This window comes from Polyodon spathula, chromosome 21 (genome assembly GCF_017654505.1).
Source record: "Polyodon spathula isolate WHYD16114869_AA chromosome 21, ASM1765450v1, whole genome shotgun sequence".
NCBI lineage: Eukaryota > Metazoa > Chordata > Actinopteri > Acipenseriformes > Polyodontidae > Polyodon > Polyodon spathula.
The window spans coordinates 26,597,414-26,615,509 of NC_054554.1; the positions used below are offsets into that span (position 1 = coordinate 26,597,414).

An 18,096-nucleotide genomic window follows, 5' to 3' on the forward strand; every position below is an offset into this window, starting at 1 on the left:
CAATAATAGCTAGAAATGAGCTGGCAGCTTGATAACGAGTGTGTTTATGATCCCAGTACAAGTTAATGTTCCCCATGTATCTAAATACTGCTACTGTGTTTTAAAACAAGCTTTCCTTAATGTTTTAAACTGGACTGCCATTACTCTGAAGCACACATGGTTTGTTTTTGTTTTTTAAAACAATTTGCCAAATTAATAAATAATGTTTTAAAAAAAGCAGAAACATGAAATAAGATAATCCGCATGGGAACATTTGTATTTTTTTATTCTCTCCCCCAATACCCGCCTTCCAAAGGTTTTTAGTAGTTGCATCCTATCTGATACACCAATTATTTGTTCAAATATAGTTCTTTAACTGTGTACACTTATATATATATATATATATATATATAGATAGATAGATAGATAGATAGATAGATAGATAGATAGATAGATAGATAGATAGATCCTAGCACACTTTTTTATATATCTTGGTACTTTATAGAAAAAAACCAGACCAGTTTAGAATATTCCAAGAGCGCGTGCAAGCTGCTCTGTCTGAATGTTCTCAACGGCGCTGTTTGTGTTGATAAAGCTGGTTCAAACAAACAGACGGACGTCATTCCAACATGGCAGCCAGCAGCAGCGCAGTGACAGTTCTTGCTCCAAATGGAAGGAGGCAGACGGTGAAGGTGTCGCCCAGCACACCGATACAGCAGGTACGCATCCAGAGACTGCGACACCCACGCTCGGAGGACATATCAAATAAAGCACGCTTCTTTACGTTTTTATGTCTGTTTTTAAGTGTTAACAGCTGACGTCTAGGCGATGACAGTTCACTTTTTTAATTCGTCATGGAAACCAGCATTTCACATTAGTCGTTTCCACCTAACTTCATACATTTATTAAAACTGCAATCATATAGGCAACAAGACAAAGTGCTAATGCGTTTGAATATGAATTTAGAGTAGCAGGTCCAAAGTATTCAATGGACTTGTATGAGTAAATACGGTGATATAGTCAGATAATATCCGGATAAATACAACACTGACAAGTATGTTGACCAGGTTAGGTTGTTTATTTAAATTTGCTATCCTATCACGTCGATCTATGGTAAAACTTTTTTTTTTAAAAAATAGATTGTAGGAGACGAGAGAAATATATTTAGAGATTTGGTCATGAAGAAAATTTCTACATTACGTTTTATTTATTTATTTATTTATTTATTTACGAAAATGTAAAATTGATTTCAGCCTTTTATTTCATTATGTATTTCTTCGATGAATAACAAAGCTATCACTGACACAGACACGGACCAACCCATATATAGAAAGAAACTGCATCACACAATTTGTATGTACACTACAGCCAAGTATAGACGCAGGAAACTATTTGTAACTTGCTTTCAGTTACACTGACAAACTGCACAGTGTTTGGAAATTATTCCCTGATTACAATATGAAGGTGGTAAATTCTTACCCCATACAAAATAGAATATACCAAAATCTATGTGAAATCACTTGTTTATAAATGAGTGATGCCGACAGCCATCACAATGTGGTACATGCACCTGTTGCAAATTCTGGGAACAGAACTACACCCATTACAATGTGGTACATGCATCTGTTGCAAATTCTGTGAACAGAAGTACACTCATCACAATGTGATACATGCGCATGTTGCAAATTCTGTGAACAGATGTACAACCATCATAATTTTATACAACCTCTACCAAAGTTACAGCAGTGAATGTCAGGTTTTAATGTCAGCAACTGCATCAATATTAATACTTAAGTAGAAAAAGAAGGATTTGTTTTTCACAAGAAATTGTATCAATGAATACTGCTTTGTATCCTATCTGGCAGGTGTGCTAAATGAAGTTCCAGATTCCTGATGTATTTTATTTATATATTTATTTTTGTGTCTGTGCGTTTTAAACTTTTTAGATTTTGGAAGAAGTGTGCAAGAAACAAAACTTCAGTCCAGATGAATATGATCTTAAGTAAGTACATATATGATGATATTGGTACACTTTTATGTTTGGGGGAAAAAAAACAAAACATTTAGATCAGCTAAACTGTGGACCTAAATTCAGCCACTGTTTAAATATGTGTATTATCCCTTTCATGTCAAGTTGGTGTGGACAGCAACTTTAGATTGTATAGTGCCAGGTCTTACCAAGTGTTACCCTTTAAATCAGACAAGTGCCATAGATAATAAGTAGTATTTTTGGTTTATTTCTAAGTAATGCTAACACAAGGGTGATCTCAGTCCTTGTAGCTAAGGCAGTAAGCTGTTTATAGAATTTGATTCACCAGGACAGCCTTAAAGGCTGTGCATATCCTGACTTGTAACCAGTGTGGCTGGGCCAATATTTCCTCATTCAGCCTAGTACCAGTTAAAATCCCATCAGCTGAATTGTAACCAGTTGCAAGACAATAATCTAGACAGTATGACACAGAGGCAAAGGATATCTGCATCAGCTAATGAATGATTGGGACAGACTTTCCAATATTCCTTTCAGGTATTGCATGTGTATGTACTGTTTTTTTTAATTAGTTATATTTGGTTGTATAACTGTTCTTTATCCTGATTTATTTATTTGTTTCTGCACTCGTGGACAGTTTTAGTTTTGGGACTGTCCGAGAAAGCTCTCAAGAAAACATGGAACGACTCAATCTGCTAAGGAATGGGACACCTAACTTATTCCCAATTGATAGTTTTCTGTTGTTTTGGTGTTCTAATTTAAAAGCATTGTGCCATGGAGAAATCTGTTTCACATTGTTTGTATTTATTCATAGGTTCCAGAGAACAGTGCTGAATTTATCACTGCAGTGGAGGTTTGCCAGTCTGCCCAATAATGCCAAGCTGGAGATGGTGCCAAGTACCAGCCAAAGAGCCAGGGTGGACAGCACAGTATGTGATTCAATATTAATACTGAAGATCAATTGTAAGCACTGGTAGGGGTGCGAAGAGATGAGTAGAAAATGCAGGGAGAAAAAAAGTTTGCCAGACATTCAGATAATATTTATTCAGGATATTTTGATCTGGCTTTACATTAATACCCGATTGAAAGCATAGATCAGTAGTTCCACAATTTGGCGTCCATGTGTACAATTGCTATTACTATTCACCAACCCAACCCAAATTGTCCATCCAGCACAGGCTACAGTGATTAGAAAAGATAAACAAATTGATATAATGTACTGTCTTGCTTATAAATGTTTGAACAGTTTGTACGCCCTGAAGCCGTTGAGCAGATTGCTTTACAATCACCATCAGAAAATAAGGTGTGATTTTATTATCATTTTTTCACGATTGTAAAAATAATTTGTAAACATCTAAGATGGTTTCTGTTCCTTCAAACGCTGTATTTTCTACCTCCTTTCACCTTGATGTGCTTAGAACTGCTTTAATCTTAATTTTGTGCTCTATTTTTAAACAGTAATTAGGTTCCAGTCATTAAAAACCATGTTAGGAATTTCTGTGTTACACATTAGAGGCATGCTTTCATGTCCCTTTGCACATGTTTTCTGTATTAACCAGAAAGCATCGGTAAACAACGTTGATGCCTGGCTTGTGTCAAGCAGTACCATTTTAGATGTTGACTTCAATAGAGAAAACGGAGAGTAACTGAAGACATCTGTCGAACAGGTTCTTCTTTTGTCAGACGAGACCTTATTGGTTGCAGATGATGCTCTGTTCGATAGAAACTAATTCTTTCAAGATACGACGGAGGCTGTGTGTTTTGGTATCTGGCAGATAGCAATCTGTGTCACAAGCTGTGTTGGGATTGAAAGTGGCTGAAAATTGGGCTCGTCATTTTAGATTTGTAGTTGTATTATACTTCAGCAAAGAGATTCTTTGTGTTCCTTTAGGAAATTGTATTGATGTTTCTGTTGTTCTCTGCTTCTTTTTCTAACTGCCTAAAGCGAAGTTGCTGTATTGTTTGATGGCAGAGTTAGTTTGCGTTCTGTTTTTCCACTGCTTAGAAGTATACCACATTCTAGATTGTTGTCATATTTCCTTATTCTTTTATGTATATATATAAGTATTCATAATTCGTGATGAAAAACTTTGAGGTCTTCTTGTAAGTGTTTGAGGTTAGTAATCATGTGATGTTACTGAATATACTGGCAGAGTTCCTTTTTAAAAACTTCACTTCATTACATTAAACATGCTGTGAACTGCATTTGTAGGATGAGCAACTGCATACAACAAAGTGGGTGCTAAATATAAGACATTTAAAAGGGGCTTTTGTAAACAGATAAGTCCATCCAACTGAGATCCAATGAACAAGGTAGGTCCCCATGACCCTAAAGGACAAGTCAACAGCATGTTTCATTACAACTAAATCACTACTTCTCTAAAACCAAACATGTATGTTGGCATATATAATCAGCAGGCGCCTCCACTTCCCTCTGGCCACGGGATCATAATCAAATCTTTAAATAAAATGCACAGTACATGGCTGAGTTTTCTTTTTTTGGTCAATTGTATTTCAATGATGATAATCTTTAAAAGACGTTTTAGACTAAAGGAAAGAAGAGTTTTTTTAAAAGTATTTTTCATTTTTGTATAACTTTTTAACACTATAATCTTACAGTAAAGATAGTTCAAGTGAACTGTGCTTTTTCACATGATTTGCCTAAAGGAACAAGCTTATAATTGCAAACCCTTCATTATTAGGGGAAGGAAGGGAAGCCTACAGTTTACAAAATCATTTCAACGTCTGGCCTGCAACTTCAACATAGCATGTCACCAGACAATAAAGATTGCTGGGGGGGGAAGGGGGGGGGACAAAAAGCTCCATGACTTTACTGTAGATGAGCAATTAAAATAATGCGCTGTTTGGACTGTTTTGACAACAAGACCATGAGGGATCTCGGTTGCTACACTGACATGCCACAGATCTCCCTTCTAATATAGCACAGACCCCCTTATTTAAATGAACATTAAAACGGTGCTGGAGCATTGGTGGAGGAAGTGGCTTGAGACAGAGGAAGTTTGCAAATCCTCAGGTGCCGCTTGTCCAGGAGTCTGCGTGACGACAAACAGCCCGGCCTTTGACGTAAATTGATGAGTCTGGGAATCTCTGTTCGATGAATCACATCTTTTGCTGTATATTTCAAAGGGGAACATTACCAATTAAAACAGAAGGCAAACTATTATTATCTTTAAGGATGCCCCCCCCCCCCCAATCCCAAAAAGAGAGATATCTATAATCATGCTGTTTTGTTTTGGAAAGTCGCAGTCTGTAAAACCTGAAACCCCTTGCCAGAGGAAACGGGAAACCCCTGTGCTCCCTCTTTTATTCTCTAAAGTCATGTAATGTACCAGCATGGGAATACTGCCCATTACTGGTGACAAACAAGAATATAATGCATCTTATGGTAAGCTGTTAGCATAGCTCTGGAGAATGGGGTATTGGAAGCATTTTCTTCCTCCTTAGATCTCAGCAAAGTGTTACGTCACACTTTAAGGGACAGTTAACAAGTATGTTCAAGTAGCTGTAAAAATAAAATCCGCATTATGAATAAAGTACATGTTAAAACACAAGTGTGAAGTAAAAAACAGACGGAGAAAAAATCTTCTCACAATAATCTGTGTGAAGAATGTCCGAACACATCATTTGGTTGTGTATCTTGGTCAGCGCTGGTGGTCAGTGGTTCACATCAAAGCGCTTTTATATCTCTATTTACAACAAGGTAAATGCTTCGGAAAATGAACACGCTTTGAGGAGCGCTTGCTGCTTTCTTGCAGAAGACATTTAGCCGAGCACGATGATGTATGGCATGTCAGACTTCAAACAGGACCGGGCCAGTGGCTTTCATGCCAGTGTGGGGAGGTCAGTCCCTAATGGGCTGTGTGATAATGACATCATCAATCTGCACTTTCTTTTCCAAGCTCCATGTGTAGTCTCTTAAAGCGTTGGGTTGTTTTTGTGCAATTTCATTTTGTTTACTTGCCCTTCCTCATGCAGCAGGTCTATTAGTCAATAAGATGGCTTGTTTATTAATGTTACAGCGTCGTTTGCTTTGAGCAGTGTTGAATGAACTGTGTGTAGAAGTCAGTTTTGACGATTACCATTCATGACTCTATTGCAATAACAGAGTTGATTAAAACACTGTAATTTAACATTTCAAAAAGCTGTTTTAGTTTGTAGGTTTAAACACGTTAAACTTGGGGTAGCCCAGCATTTATAGGGATAAAGCTCACAGCCACCCTTTTTAAATACAAAAAAAAGACCAACCTGCTTTAATTATGGTCTTTGTTAAAGATGCTTTGGCTTCATCCTGAGCAACCTCCCCACAAGATGACACATTTTTAAAGCATTAATGTATGTGACATATTCCTTTATATTCAAGCGTAAGCACTCGGCTCCATAACCAGTAACTGATGGCTATTGCTAAACACGTCACGTTCTTTAAATTAATATACACACTTTTGACAATTGTTTCTGAAGCCAAAATTAATTCAAAACAAGGTTGCCATGACATAGATCATGATAAGGTAATGCTCATAACATATTTAATTAGATAGGCTGTTCTCAAGATATTTTGTGTGTAAGTATGTACAGTAAGGTATACAGTGAATTAGAGAAATACGTAGGAAATGTAAATGTGGATTATATACATCCATGATAAAAGTAAACTGTTGCTGCATGTTTTAATAAAGAAGTCAATCAAACCTTTTGCTTCAGGTCCGGATTGCTTTGCAGTTAGAGGACGGGTCAAGACTCCAGGATTCCTTTTCCTGTGGACAGACGCTTTGGGAACTGATCAACCATTTCCCACAGACTAGGTGAGAAAAAGTAAAGGTTTTAGATACATCAGGAACTCTATCCTAATCATTCCTGTTAATTGTTTTATGAATATACATACAAACACACACACACACACCACTTGATATATCGCGGGTGTCGGGGTCCAGTATAAACCCGCTATATATCGAGGGCCGTGATATAGTGAGAGACCGATAGAAAAACAAATATGCTAACAAATACTTTAGAACCAGCGCCTCGTTTTATCGGGTTCGTCAGGATTCAGTACAAATCCTCTACGCAACCTGCTTTTTCTCATTTTTTGTATAAAAAGCAGCACACCATTTTAAGTCATACAGCGGAGGATAATTGCTTCTCATCAACTTCAGTCTACAATTAATGTCACGAGTCTTCCTCTCCTTTCTCAAATGCACAAACCCGCTGCATTGAAAGAATCCACTCCCAACAACATAGGAGGCTTGTTGCCAAGGAGCTGACATCACTGCCTTGTGGCTTTTGCTAGTGCATCGCTGCCACACAGGAACACCTCGCTGACTAAAATAAAAACCACTTCAGCAAGTAGATAATTAATTTGCTTTGTGTTGTTGTGCAATACATGAGTGTATGAGAACAGTATGATATTAATGCTTGGTTTTTAATTGTTTTGTATGTTGTTGTTTGTGATGTGCAGTACGAAATAAAACGAACATTAATTCTAAGTGCCTATGTATACTGCTAAGGCATACACAGTTAGACAGTAAAAATGGGGAGCCAACTCCAGGATGCGATATATCCGAATCCACAGTACAGCGAGGGGCGATGTAATGAGGGGTGGGTGTGTGTATATCTATCTATCTATCTGTCTATCTATCTTAGCACTTCTGTAGCTTTTTTTATATATCTCAGCACTTTATCTCAAAAAGCCTTACTTTTCATCCAATTTATACAAGTCACATAATGTAGTGTAAATTCCCAATGTTATATGTTTTATTTTATTTCCATTAAATGCACAAACCTTCAGAAGATTACTAGATTTACAGAATTCGCACGCAAGCTTGTTAAATGAAAAATACAGAGGCTTCAGCCAGCAGGTGAAATCTGAATAAAATTAAAAAAATGGACAGTGCCTGTCTTCTTTCTAAATTAAATCTATATTAGACATTCGCACTTCCCTAAGCTGTCGAACAGTTACATAGTTAACCTGCAAAGTTGTATCCTCTGTGCAGTCTCTCTCTTTTCCTTAGAGAATTCAGGATGATGAACCAGAATCTCTGTCTTGGCAGTTGCACACACAGGGATCAGACTGGGCGGCTTAGAGAATTGGCAGCGGCATTTAAAACCCACAGCTTGGCTGGGACTTAAAAGGCATAGAAATGACTGACCCCATTGCCTATTCTGAGCTCCCTCTAGAGGAAGTGTTGCAGCACAGCGCCAGGCAATGTTGGTCTTTAGCGTGTCCAGCATGTGGTAATCAATCTTGAACAAAATACTATGCAGTGCAGCTTGATTCCTACAAAATGCGGGACTTTAGGCAGAGAAACATGATTATAAAGTTATATTTAGCCTAATAACAAATTAACAACACAGATAAATCACACACCATGTTTTTTATACTGATCTTGCCAACGAATATTATTTTGATCTCGATGGTCATGTTGCTCAATTATTAAAACCCTGTGTATAAAGCTTAATAGAAATGTGATGCATTCTTGCATCCAACACCCCCACCCCAAAATTAGTTTTAATTTGTTAAATCAAGATATTTTATTTTGAAAAGAATCTGTTACTTTTTTTCTTTTTTTATTTTGCACATTACCTCTCTTAATCACATTATCCAGCTGCAATAGCAGGATCCTGCCAGCATTATAAAAAGTGTGAAAAAAAAATCATAAAGAAAGCTCCAAACACAAATTCTTCTTACTCTGTGGTTTTGGAAGTGCCTGGCTGTGTAAACACAAACTGTGCTTTTTTATGAGTTCTAAAAGCTACACAAGCAAGCTTCTATTGTAATCGAAGCCATCGCTGAGCGATGCCAATCTCTGTCTGACGCTGCGAGTACATTAAAATGCCTCCAGTTGGCACCTGCTTTGATTTAATATTTTTATACAGCATAGTTCAGACATTGCCAGAGCCTCTGTCCAACTGTCTGTCAAACAGCTTTTTTCATCCGTATGACATCATCTTACAACTTGATTATTTTCCACAGAAACGTCCAGACTTTGGGATTGCTTTATGGAATAAAAGACATTTTAGATTCACTTTTATCTTTTAATAACAATTGATAATAAAAGCTTGAGCTAGTATTTTCTATCAAGTTCTTTTGATGCTGCGAGACCTTTTACTTTCGACCCCACACGCCCCCACCCCCCCACCAGAAAAATACCTGAACTCACATAAAATTGCCTGATGTCTGAGACCACCCTAGCAGTTAATTCTGATCACAGCATGTGCTTAGGGGGGAAAAAAAGATACATTTGGTAAAAGGTGAGGAACTTTTAAAAACTGACATCAGCAGTCTTTTGAGAGCCAGCGGTCTGGAAATGAATGATGTTTAAGCCAGCCAAGCCTACATACAGACCAATGTAATGAGTCACTTGATTGACAAGGTAGGAGGTAATATTTATCAGAGTTTGAATGGGTTATGATACTGCCCAACTAACCGAGCTATCGAATCCCAAACTGCATCTTCCACCACTGTTACCGTGCGCCCCTAAGGAATGAGAGACGCACTAGAAGATATGGTTTATGCTGTATGAAGCAACTGGTAGTGAAAATACGGGAAAGCAACAGTTGCAGGGGGGTGGACGATGTGAAAAAGTTCATTTAATATGCACAGTAACACTGAATGTGAATTCTCAGAAAATTCATTATGGTCCGAGTGCACAGACTAAACAAATTAGAAAAATAGCATTGACCTTTTAATTGAAACGGCTCCTTCCCCAATTGCAAACTGCTGTTAAAATAGGGCAGTAGTTATGAAAAATGAGTTGGAACAAATAGGAAAAATACAGGTTTAAAACTTTTATCGTTGGTAAAGAGCCCAGATTTTTTCAACTATCCTAAAGGCCAAAGCTATAACTCTATCAGAATCATGTTGTTACAAATCATTTCCAGGAGAACTACTTGTTAGTTTTGCTACCAGTCAAAATTATTTAGATTCAAGTAGCATTCATTCAGGTATACTTGACTTTTTTTTCTTTTCTTCTTTTGTTCAAACTAAATTTGAAACAGAAGAGACAATTATTCTTTTGATGTTCAAAATAAATGCCAGAGAAGTACAATATGCTATTTAGCTTGTATGAATTTAGCACTTCAGATTACTTGGCGTGAATGGCTGTGTAATTACACATAATACCTGGGTAATTACCAATGGCTGTATCTCAGATTGCACAGTCTTGTTTGTCTGTGCTTTAAAGACACTTGGCCACTTTGCTCTGCTGCTGCGGGTAAATCGTTCATCACATCACAACGAAGCCTGGTGATGAATTGGATAATGGACTTGTGGTATCTGCAGCCACTCTGTAGCGCTTCCTCCCACAAATAGGGTTAACATTAAAATAATATTATGGGTTGTTGACCTTGGACGCATGCTTGTGGGTCATCAGGTCTGGCCATCTAACGCTGGGTGTTTTCAGTGAAACGTGGTGTGCCACAGATTCATTTTGTTCATACCACACATTCACTTCTGAGTTCCCTGTGGTTGATTTGGCAGGCTTTGTGGAATGCACCCTGTGAAGCGATGTACACTGAGTAGGAGAGGCCGTGCTTGTAGTTTAGATTAAGGCCTTCTTTGGGCAGGTTATATTTTATCAGCCTACATACTCCAAACAAGCCATATCCTAGAAATGTTTCATGCACAGGTAGATGTATTTAACACATCATTTTCATATTAATATCCATTTGTTTTCAGTTATACAGTACAGTGAAGGCATCTTAGATGTGTTGTATATGTTTCTGTAAAACAAAAAATAAGTATTCAGCACCCCTGGTGGCCCTTCTTGAAATTAACATTCCGCAGATGAAGCCTAAAATCCTTTTGATTCCTGTTGCCTGGTGGGGGGATGACGACACTGTTAGATACCCAAGATTGTCATGGCCTGTGAACTTGAACATGACAAGGAACTTCTTTTTCTCGACAGTCCCACAGCTGCCATGGAGCAAAAAATGTGGAAGTCATTGTATGTCTACTACTGGTGTACACAGAATTCCTTAAAGCTAAGCGATCACTCTTACTTTGAAGATATCTGCCTGATAAACTTAATTATCTAGTTCACCCTCACTACCGTAAACTCATGTTACAAACAAACGTACCTTTGTATGAAATGAAAAGCTCATTCTGAGAGCTGTTTGGAGTAGATGATTTTGCATATGTATATTTGACATAAATGGTATTTCTTTTTAAATTATTCAGTATTTAGGGACACTTGCAGTCTATACAAAGTCACATATTGGAACAATTTATTTAAAAAAATAATCCAGTGGATCTGTTTTAATAATAGTAATAATAGCAAATATTGATCTTTTGAGAAGTGATTAATTTACTAATGCAGACACATTATCTTCAAAGTGTGGCAATTCATGTAACAGTATGACTGTCCTAGTTTTATACAGATATTGAAAAATAAGCATGAATGATTAAGTCACAACATTTATTGTTTAGCATTGTGGTCACTTTTTCATGGGCGCCGTACATTTGAATGGAGGGGGTGTCTGTGTTTTGAAAAAAATATGTTTTCAATTTGAACAAAAAAACTAAAATATTGCATACAGCAATACAGTAATAAAAAAAGTATCAAAGTGCATCAGAAGAGTGGGGCAGTGGAGGGGTTATAAGTTCAACGTTTACACCGTACAGTGCCACAGTGCAATATGTCATTTTGCAATGCCCATGTCTGTTCTCTGTTCTCTACTCGATATGAATCCTTTTTTATCACTTGTTCTGTCTCTGTGTGTTGACCAGTCACCACTAAAAATATTGTTTTACAATGAAAATATGAGTAGCAGAATGTTTTCTTGCCCCCCCATTAGACAGCTCAGACTTCAAATGAAGTGCTTTTATAACACTAGCTAGAACTGGCACTACTTACTGAACCAAATCAAGTTTTATGATGTCCCTTGCTGGATAATATCTTATCAAGTATTTTAATGAGGCATAAATATTTTCACTGGATTGCATGGATTTTTGAGTGGAACAAAACCGAAAAACGAAACACGCAAAATTAAAATGAACACCGTAAGTGTACTGTGATGACAGGTGATAATTCCAATTTAAAATGGAAAATGTAAACCAAATTAAAAAAAACAAAACAAAAAAAAAAACTTTAAAACAAATAAACCTCAGAAATATATGGATGACAGACAACACTTCCAATTTCAGATGAAAAATGTAAACACAACAGAAAAAAAAGAAACACAATAGTTAAAAAATATACAGTGTATTTTTGGTTTCATAATGTGTCTTCATGAGTAAATCGTTCTAAATGCCACGTTTTTTTATTTTTTTTTAAATATGATAATCCCCAACTTCAACCACAAACCGCATAGACTCTCCTCCATGTTTTCAGTACAAACCAATCCCATTGGAAAGACATTGGGAAAGCCTCTGTCCTCTTTGCTGTTGTCAGTTTTGTGGAAGATCTTAGTCTGCTGAATGCTTTGCCAAGATGTTAGTGTTTACAGAATTTAAATGACTGTCATTTATAGCTTAGAGCTAGTACCCCGGAATTAACTTTAACCCTTTGTGGTGATGTGCAGCACGAACCACAAGCTCTGACGAGACCATGTGCTCCATCGACATGGATTTCCAAGCATTTCAATCTGTTTCTTAATGTAAATCATCTTATGGAAGGGTCTTGTTTTTTAATTATTTAATGGGACATTATCTAAACAAGTGGAGTGTGTATATTAATTTGGCTTCATATATACGATACAATCAAAACGGTCGGACATCCAGTGGAAGATTGCTTAACAGTTATTGTTTTTCTCCCTCCCAAAGTTATTAATTTTCCTAAACAATATTTGCAGACCATATGTGCATATGGAGAGCAGAAGCATTTTAACTTGTGTGTTAGTACTTAGCAATGTTTTATCAATGAAATCTAAAAGAACAACTTTAAGAAAGGCAATATGGATGTGAAATATTTTATCTTTTGTTTTCATAGGGCTGACAGGTATGACCCTGTTACATGCTGCAGTTAAAAAAAAAAAGTGCATCAGCCAAAGTCTAAACCAAAAGCTGCTGTTGTCCATATCTCTGGAATCAGATGAATATCTATAACGTTTCCTTAAATGATTGAACCTTCAAAGCGAAGGGGTCGTAAACACAGGGCTTCTGTTTCGGTTTAATGCCAGCTATGGTTAGCCCAGGTTCTGTAGGTGCAGCTGGTCACAGAACAAAAGTACGGCACTTGGAGCAAGGTGAACCCAACATGCTTTCATGTCAGAAGGACACAGCTGACCTCTGACCTGCTGAACCTTAAATCCACACTGTCAACACTGTTGTCCCAAGTGGCCTGTAAGGATTAGCATATGGAGTGTGCCTGAAGCGTGCAGGCTCCAACAGCAAGCCTTGGCCTGACAGCTCTGCTGCAGAACATATTGTTAACACTTTTACAAAGCACACCATTCAGTTCAAGTTTTAGTGCGGGGTAACCGTCATAATGTCATGCAATGATCAGGGCTGGTTGTTTTTTTTTTTTTATTTTGATTCAGAGCAATTGGTTGACAGTATTTTTTAAGTTGATTTGTTTGATTAAAACATCAAGCAAGAGACTTTCAGACATTTTCCGATAGACAACAAATAGTTAAGTAAGCAAGAGATTTTTTTTTCAGTTATGGAAGCAACGCACTTTAATTTTAATGTTTTAAGCGATGGACTTTCCTACACCTTGATGTCCAAAACAACTACCAAACACCATAGTGTTACTGATAAAAATCTGTCCAAGCCTGGCCAGAACTGTTTTACTAATCCAAGTTTCAGTGTGACGCCATTTGCATTCGAATTTGAGATTTCCATGCATTAATTCTTGAGTGCATCAGGTCACAGTACAAAGAGGTTTCCAGGTGCCTGCATCAATTCTGCTAACCTACGCAGTGCAATCAATTTGAACACAGAAAAAAATCTTACATAATGTCACCTTTAAGCACTGGAAATGAGAGAGGACGATTTACGAGTTTTTTTCTTCGTTTGATGGGCTTTTAGACCCAGAAATTCTGATGACGCAGGCTGTTCTGTGATCTTATTTCATTTAAAAGCTAAAGTGTCAATAGATTCTTTGCGTGCTCTGTAGAGTTGCCCAAAGCAGGCTTTACTTCTGAAACATGCCTAGCATCAAAGCAGCGGGGTTGCAGTGTTGCCCTGACCTTGCAGCAGTCCAAGCCCATATTGCAGACAGGTGTTCATTTAAAATGAACCACACTAAGAGTTTCCTTTTGTAGTTTCATATTATTTCTAAGATTACATCACTCTTAAACAGGAGCAGAAAGCAAATTTTTCTTTGTTTGTGAGCTGGCATTCCATCACATGTGTTATAATAAATAAGAATTAAAAATAAAAAAAAATTACACTTTATACATATATAAGGGAACATACCTTTTAGAAAATGATCAGGAAATAAACGATTAATCTGCATTTTAAAAGTGATCATTTCTTGAGAAATAAATAATAATATGACAATCCTTTTGCTAATCAACCGTTTGTTAATGAGCTGATTTACCCTTGAACAGTCAAAAGCTGCGATTGTTCCAGCTGGGGACAAATCAGAAAAAGAGGATGGAATTACATGGTAGGGGCATTTTTTTGTGCAGATTGAAGAGTATACTGCATCAGCAGCAGCCAGATTTCACACTGGGATGAGATTTACTAAGAGCTGATGCGTACTGCGTAAGAAGATGCGTACTGTGTAAAGAACCAGGTCTATGAGCTGAACAACAGTTGCAGGAAATTCAGTGCAAGAATGTCATTCTGATTAGCCCCGAACGACAAGTCAAACGCACTGTTGTTGGAATCAAGAAGGGAATTGGACTGTATCTAGGCAATTTTGTTTTGTTTTGTTTTTTCCCTCCCAACAACATAAATTATTTTTTAAAAAGAAAACAAAACAAAAAGCCCCCTGCCATTTTTAATATCAATCATATCTAACAGACACTTAGTTCACTGGGTTACTAGTCTGTCTATCTTGGGGCGTTTGAAGATTTTGGTTTTATTGTTCCAAAAGGTCAAGTTCTTCAAAGCTTTCCTTCTGTTCTCCGCAGGATTCCTGAGCCACAGCTGTTGGAATCCACTCCGCTCTGTGTTTATATGAGAGACGAGGTAGGTCAAAGCGCTCTTACAGGGTTTTTTTTTTTTGTTTTTTGTTTTTATTGGTGCAAGCACCGCAGGCTACGTGATATTGCCATTTCTTTTTTTTTATTAGCCAGAAAAAAAAGTTATTACAGCAGCATTATCTTCTTTGCTGGGTTTAATGCTATACATGCAGACACTGAATTAAACAGCAAATTGATTGGAAAATAGTTGCTAATGTTGTATACAGGTTGCCTTGACTGTGTGCCACTGCATGCCACATAGTTTCTCTTTGCTGTTGTTAACAGTATTCAGGACAAACACCATCACACACACACATGCATCTTATGCTTGGGTTCTCTGTTTGTTATTTAATAGCGTTCCACTATGATTTTGGTAGTCAGTGAGGAATTATGATGGTAAAACAGTGTTAGATAGATGGTACTACAGGAGCAGTTTACATGCTTTTGTGAACCCAAGCACCAAAAAAATTGTGTTAAAATGTAAATGATTTTGATCTTTCATTCCCTCTTAATAATAATATTTTCTTTAGAGAGGTATTCATTTTGTTAAAGATCTGTACATGTTCTGGGTAAACGGAGGTTGAGATGTTTTTTAAACTACCAATTAAAAATTGTACAACTTATCCTTGAATGTTGTCTTTGTCACAAGTCTCAATTATTTGTTTATGATTATTGTAATTAAGTATTTACTGTAGTATTGAATGGGATAAAGACTAGATTCCATTAATCTTTCAGTTTTATAATATCATTGTTCTCCTCAATGCCAACAAATACATCTGCTTTGTTAGGAAAGGTGAACTAAATTAAAAAAAATATTGCAATTTACCAGCCTGCATCTGCAAACAATATCATTAGAGATTGTAAAATTGTAAAGAAAAGTACTGAACTGAAATTACTTGTTACAGATAGCTGGCGAAGAAGCACTAAAGAAAATGACCCTGAAATCCCTTGGGCTAACTGGTGGCAGTGCCATAGTCAGGTGAGAGAACTGTTTTCCTAAGGAGGAATCTAACAAATTGCGTGCCCACCTCCCCAACACTCAGATCAAGAAACATTCTTTTTTTTTCTCCTCCATTTGGAAATGCTTAGGGTATTTTTCTCCTGGGGGCTCTCTTGATTTTTAAAACATGTTTTTGTTTTCTGTTTCGCCCATTGTAGATATATCCTGAAGCAATCCAAAGTGCTTGAGCAGACGGAGACGATGGAAATGGGGGGTGCTGTTGAAATGAAGCCAAAGGAAGAAGTTGAACCGTCTGCAGGCGTGGAAGCTGCCCCATGTAAGAAAGATGTAGAAATACCTGTGCAGAAGCCAGCTTCAAGTGCCATTTCTACAGAGATGCAAAATAATGCTGGAGAGGCCGTCAGCCACAAAAAAGAATCCGTCTTGAATGTCGATATTAAGGAGGAAGCTGTAAGGTTAGTGCCAATAAAAGATGAGGCGATCGAAAAGCAAGAATCAAAACCAGAGCCATCTTCAGAATGCCCAGGACCTTCTTCTGAACGACCCAAGAACATTAAGCAAGAGCCCTCAACAGACCCAGGTCCAACACCGAGTACCTTTGTGCCATTTTCTGGAGGGGGGCAGCGACTCGGAGGACCAGGGGCTGAGGGACAGGAAACAGCAGGCAAACTGTCTCCTTCCAACTCACTGGCATCCCTTTCCTCCCCTGGAGGTCCGCCAAAGGCAAAAAAGTCCAAAACCTGTTCTGAGTCCAGTGCCAAGGTAAGAACCAAGTTTTTATTTATTTTTTTAGTAGCTGCTCTCCCTGATATTTATAATGTTTAGCCAAGAAGGATGAGTGATTAGCTGCTCACTCATGCTGTAGGTCGAACACTGTTGAACCTGTTTTATTATACAGATTTACAAACCCTGTTATGGATCAATGTGGAATTTCTGTTTTGGTTTAATAACTCTGCAATGCACATTGTTCCAGTTCATGTTTACAGTTCTTAAGGTTCCTCTTCTTTACCCTTTAGACCAGCTGTTTTGCTGGAGCCTCCTTATTGCAATCCCATGCTTTCCCTTGCTTCAGCATTTGGATGTTTTAAATCAGTTCATCTTGGACTCCTTTATTATCCTCCCAAGATCGCTTTTAAAAACATCAAAGATTCAGACTATTGCTGCCAATCAGTCAGACTTTTCAACAGGACTGTGTTAGTGTGTTTGTTTGATATAAATACCAAAGATCAACACTGGATTATACTTAGATTCCATCACCCCTAGTGAATTAAGTTTCCAGAAGCATTAAAGAGAAAGTGACAGATTGAAGTTTAGCAGATATCCTTCAGTCTCATTCTGTCATTAATCATTTGACCAAGTTCTGAATTGTTTTCAACAGCATGTAACTGAAACTGGTATCCCCCAACATTTTCCACAAGTTTCTATTCCAGTGGCAAAAACCCTTCATCCAAACGGCTGTCTGTAAACTTTTTCCATGCCCCCAGAGAAGTTTAGCTGCAACATCTTGTGCCGCCACATGTCATTTACAGAGCTTATTTTTCCAAAGTTCATTCACAGAGCTTCTCTTTTTTTCATTTCCAAAGGAGATAAAGTAGAATAGTATTTAATTTTACAACTATGGTTATTTTCACACTGTCAACCTTTATACCTCTTTTTCTACAAATTATATCTTTTAAGTTACGCAAGGCTTGAAGTAAAATATATTTTTTAAGAGAAGGTAAGAGCTCATTTTGCCTTTTTATACTACAAAAACCCAGATACCTTTAGGTCAGTAAGCATTTTATGTTTTTCTTAACACTGAAACAAATTGCTTGACATCTTTATCACCTTGATCATTGCCTTGATTCTTTGATTTCAAGTCTCAGTATCTGATAATGTTTGATTGATTGTAAAGCATTATAGAATGCGTGCCTGCTGTGTTTTCTTGTGTTTTTTCTTTCAAAAAGTTTGCATGCAATGTCATTGCATGCTGTCGTCTTCAAAATAAAGTCCTCAACTTGAAAGGTGCACTTGTTTTAATAAGACAGGAACCTGAATATTTTCCGTTAATGTTTTACATGGTGGGAGGACTGTATAAAGTATGCACTGT

At 37.3% G+C, this 18,096-nt stretch overlaps 1 protein-coding gene across 2 annotated transcripts in view; it reads left to right on the forward strand.

Annotated features, from left to right (window-relative positions):
- Positions 1-607: 607 nt before the first annotated feature.
- LOC121296336 (tether containing UBX domain for GLUT4-like) overlaps positions 608-18,096 on the forward strand; it is a 48,316-nt gene continuing 30,827 nt past the window's right edge. For both annotated transcript variants that reach the window (XM_041221764.1, XM_041221765.1), the window contains exons 1-7: positions 608-698; positions 1,926-1,981; positions 2,781-2,895; positions 6,683-6,783; positions 14,996-15,053; positions 15,952-16,025; positions 16,205-16,769. In XM_041221764.1, coding sequence (XP_041077698.1) covers positions 609-698; positions 1,926-1,981; positions 2,781-2,895; positions 6,683-6,783; positions 14,996-15,053; positions 15,952-16,025; positions 16,205-16,769 — 1,059 coding nt within the window. In that variant the 5' untranslated portion in view covers position 608. The remainder of the gene's footprint in view (positions 699-1,925; positions 1,982-2,780; positions 2,896-6,682; positions 6,784-14,995; positions 15,054-15,951; positions 16,026-16,204; positions 16,770-18,096) is intronic.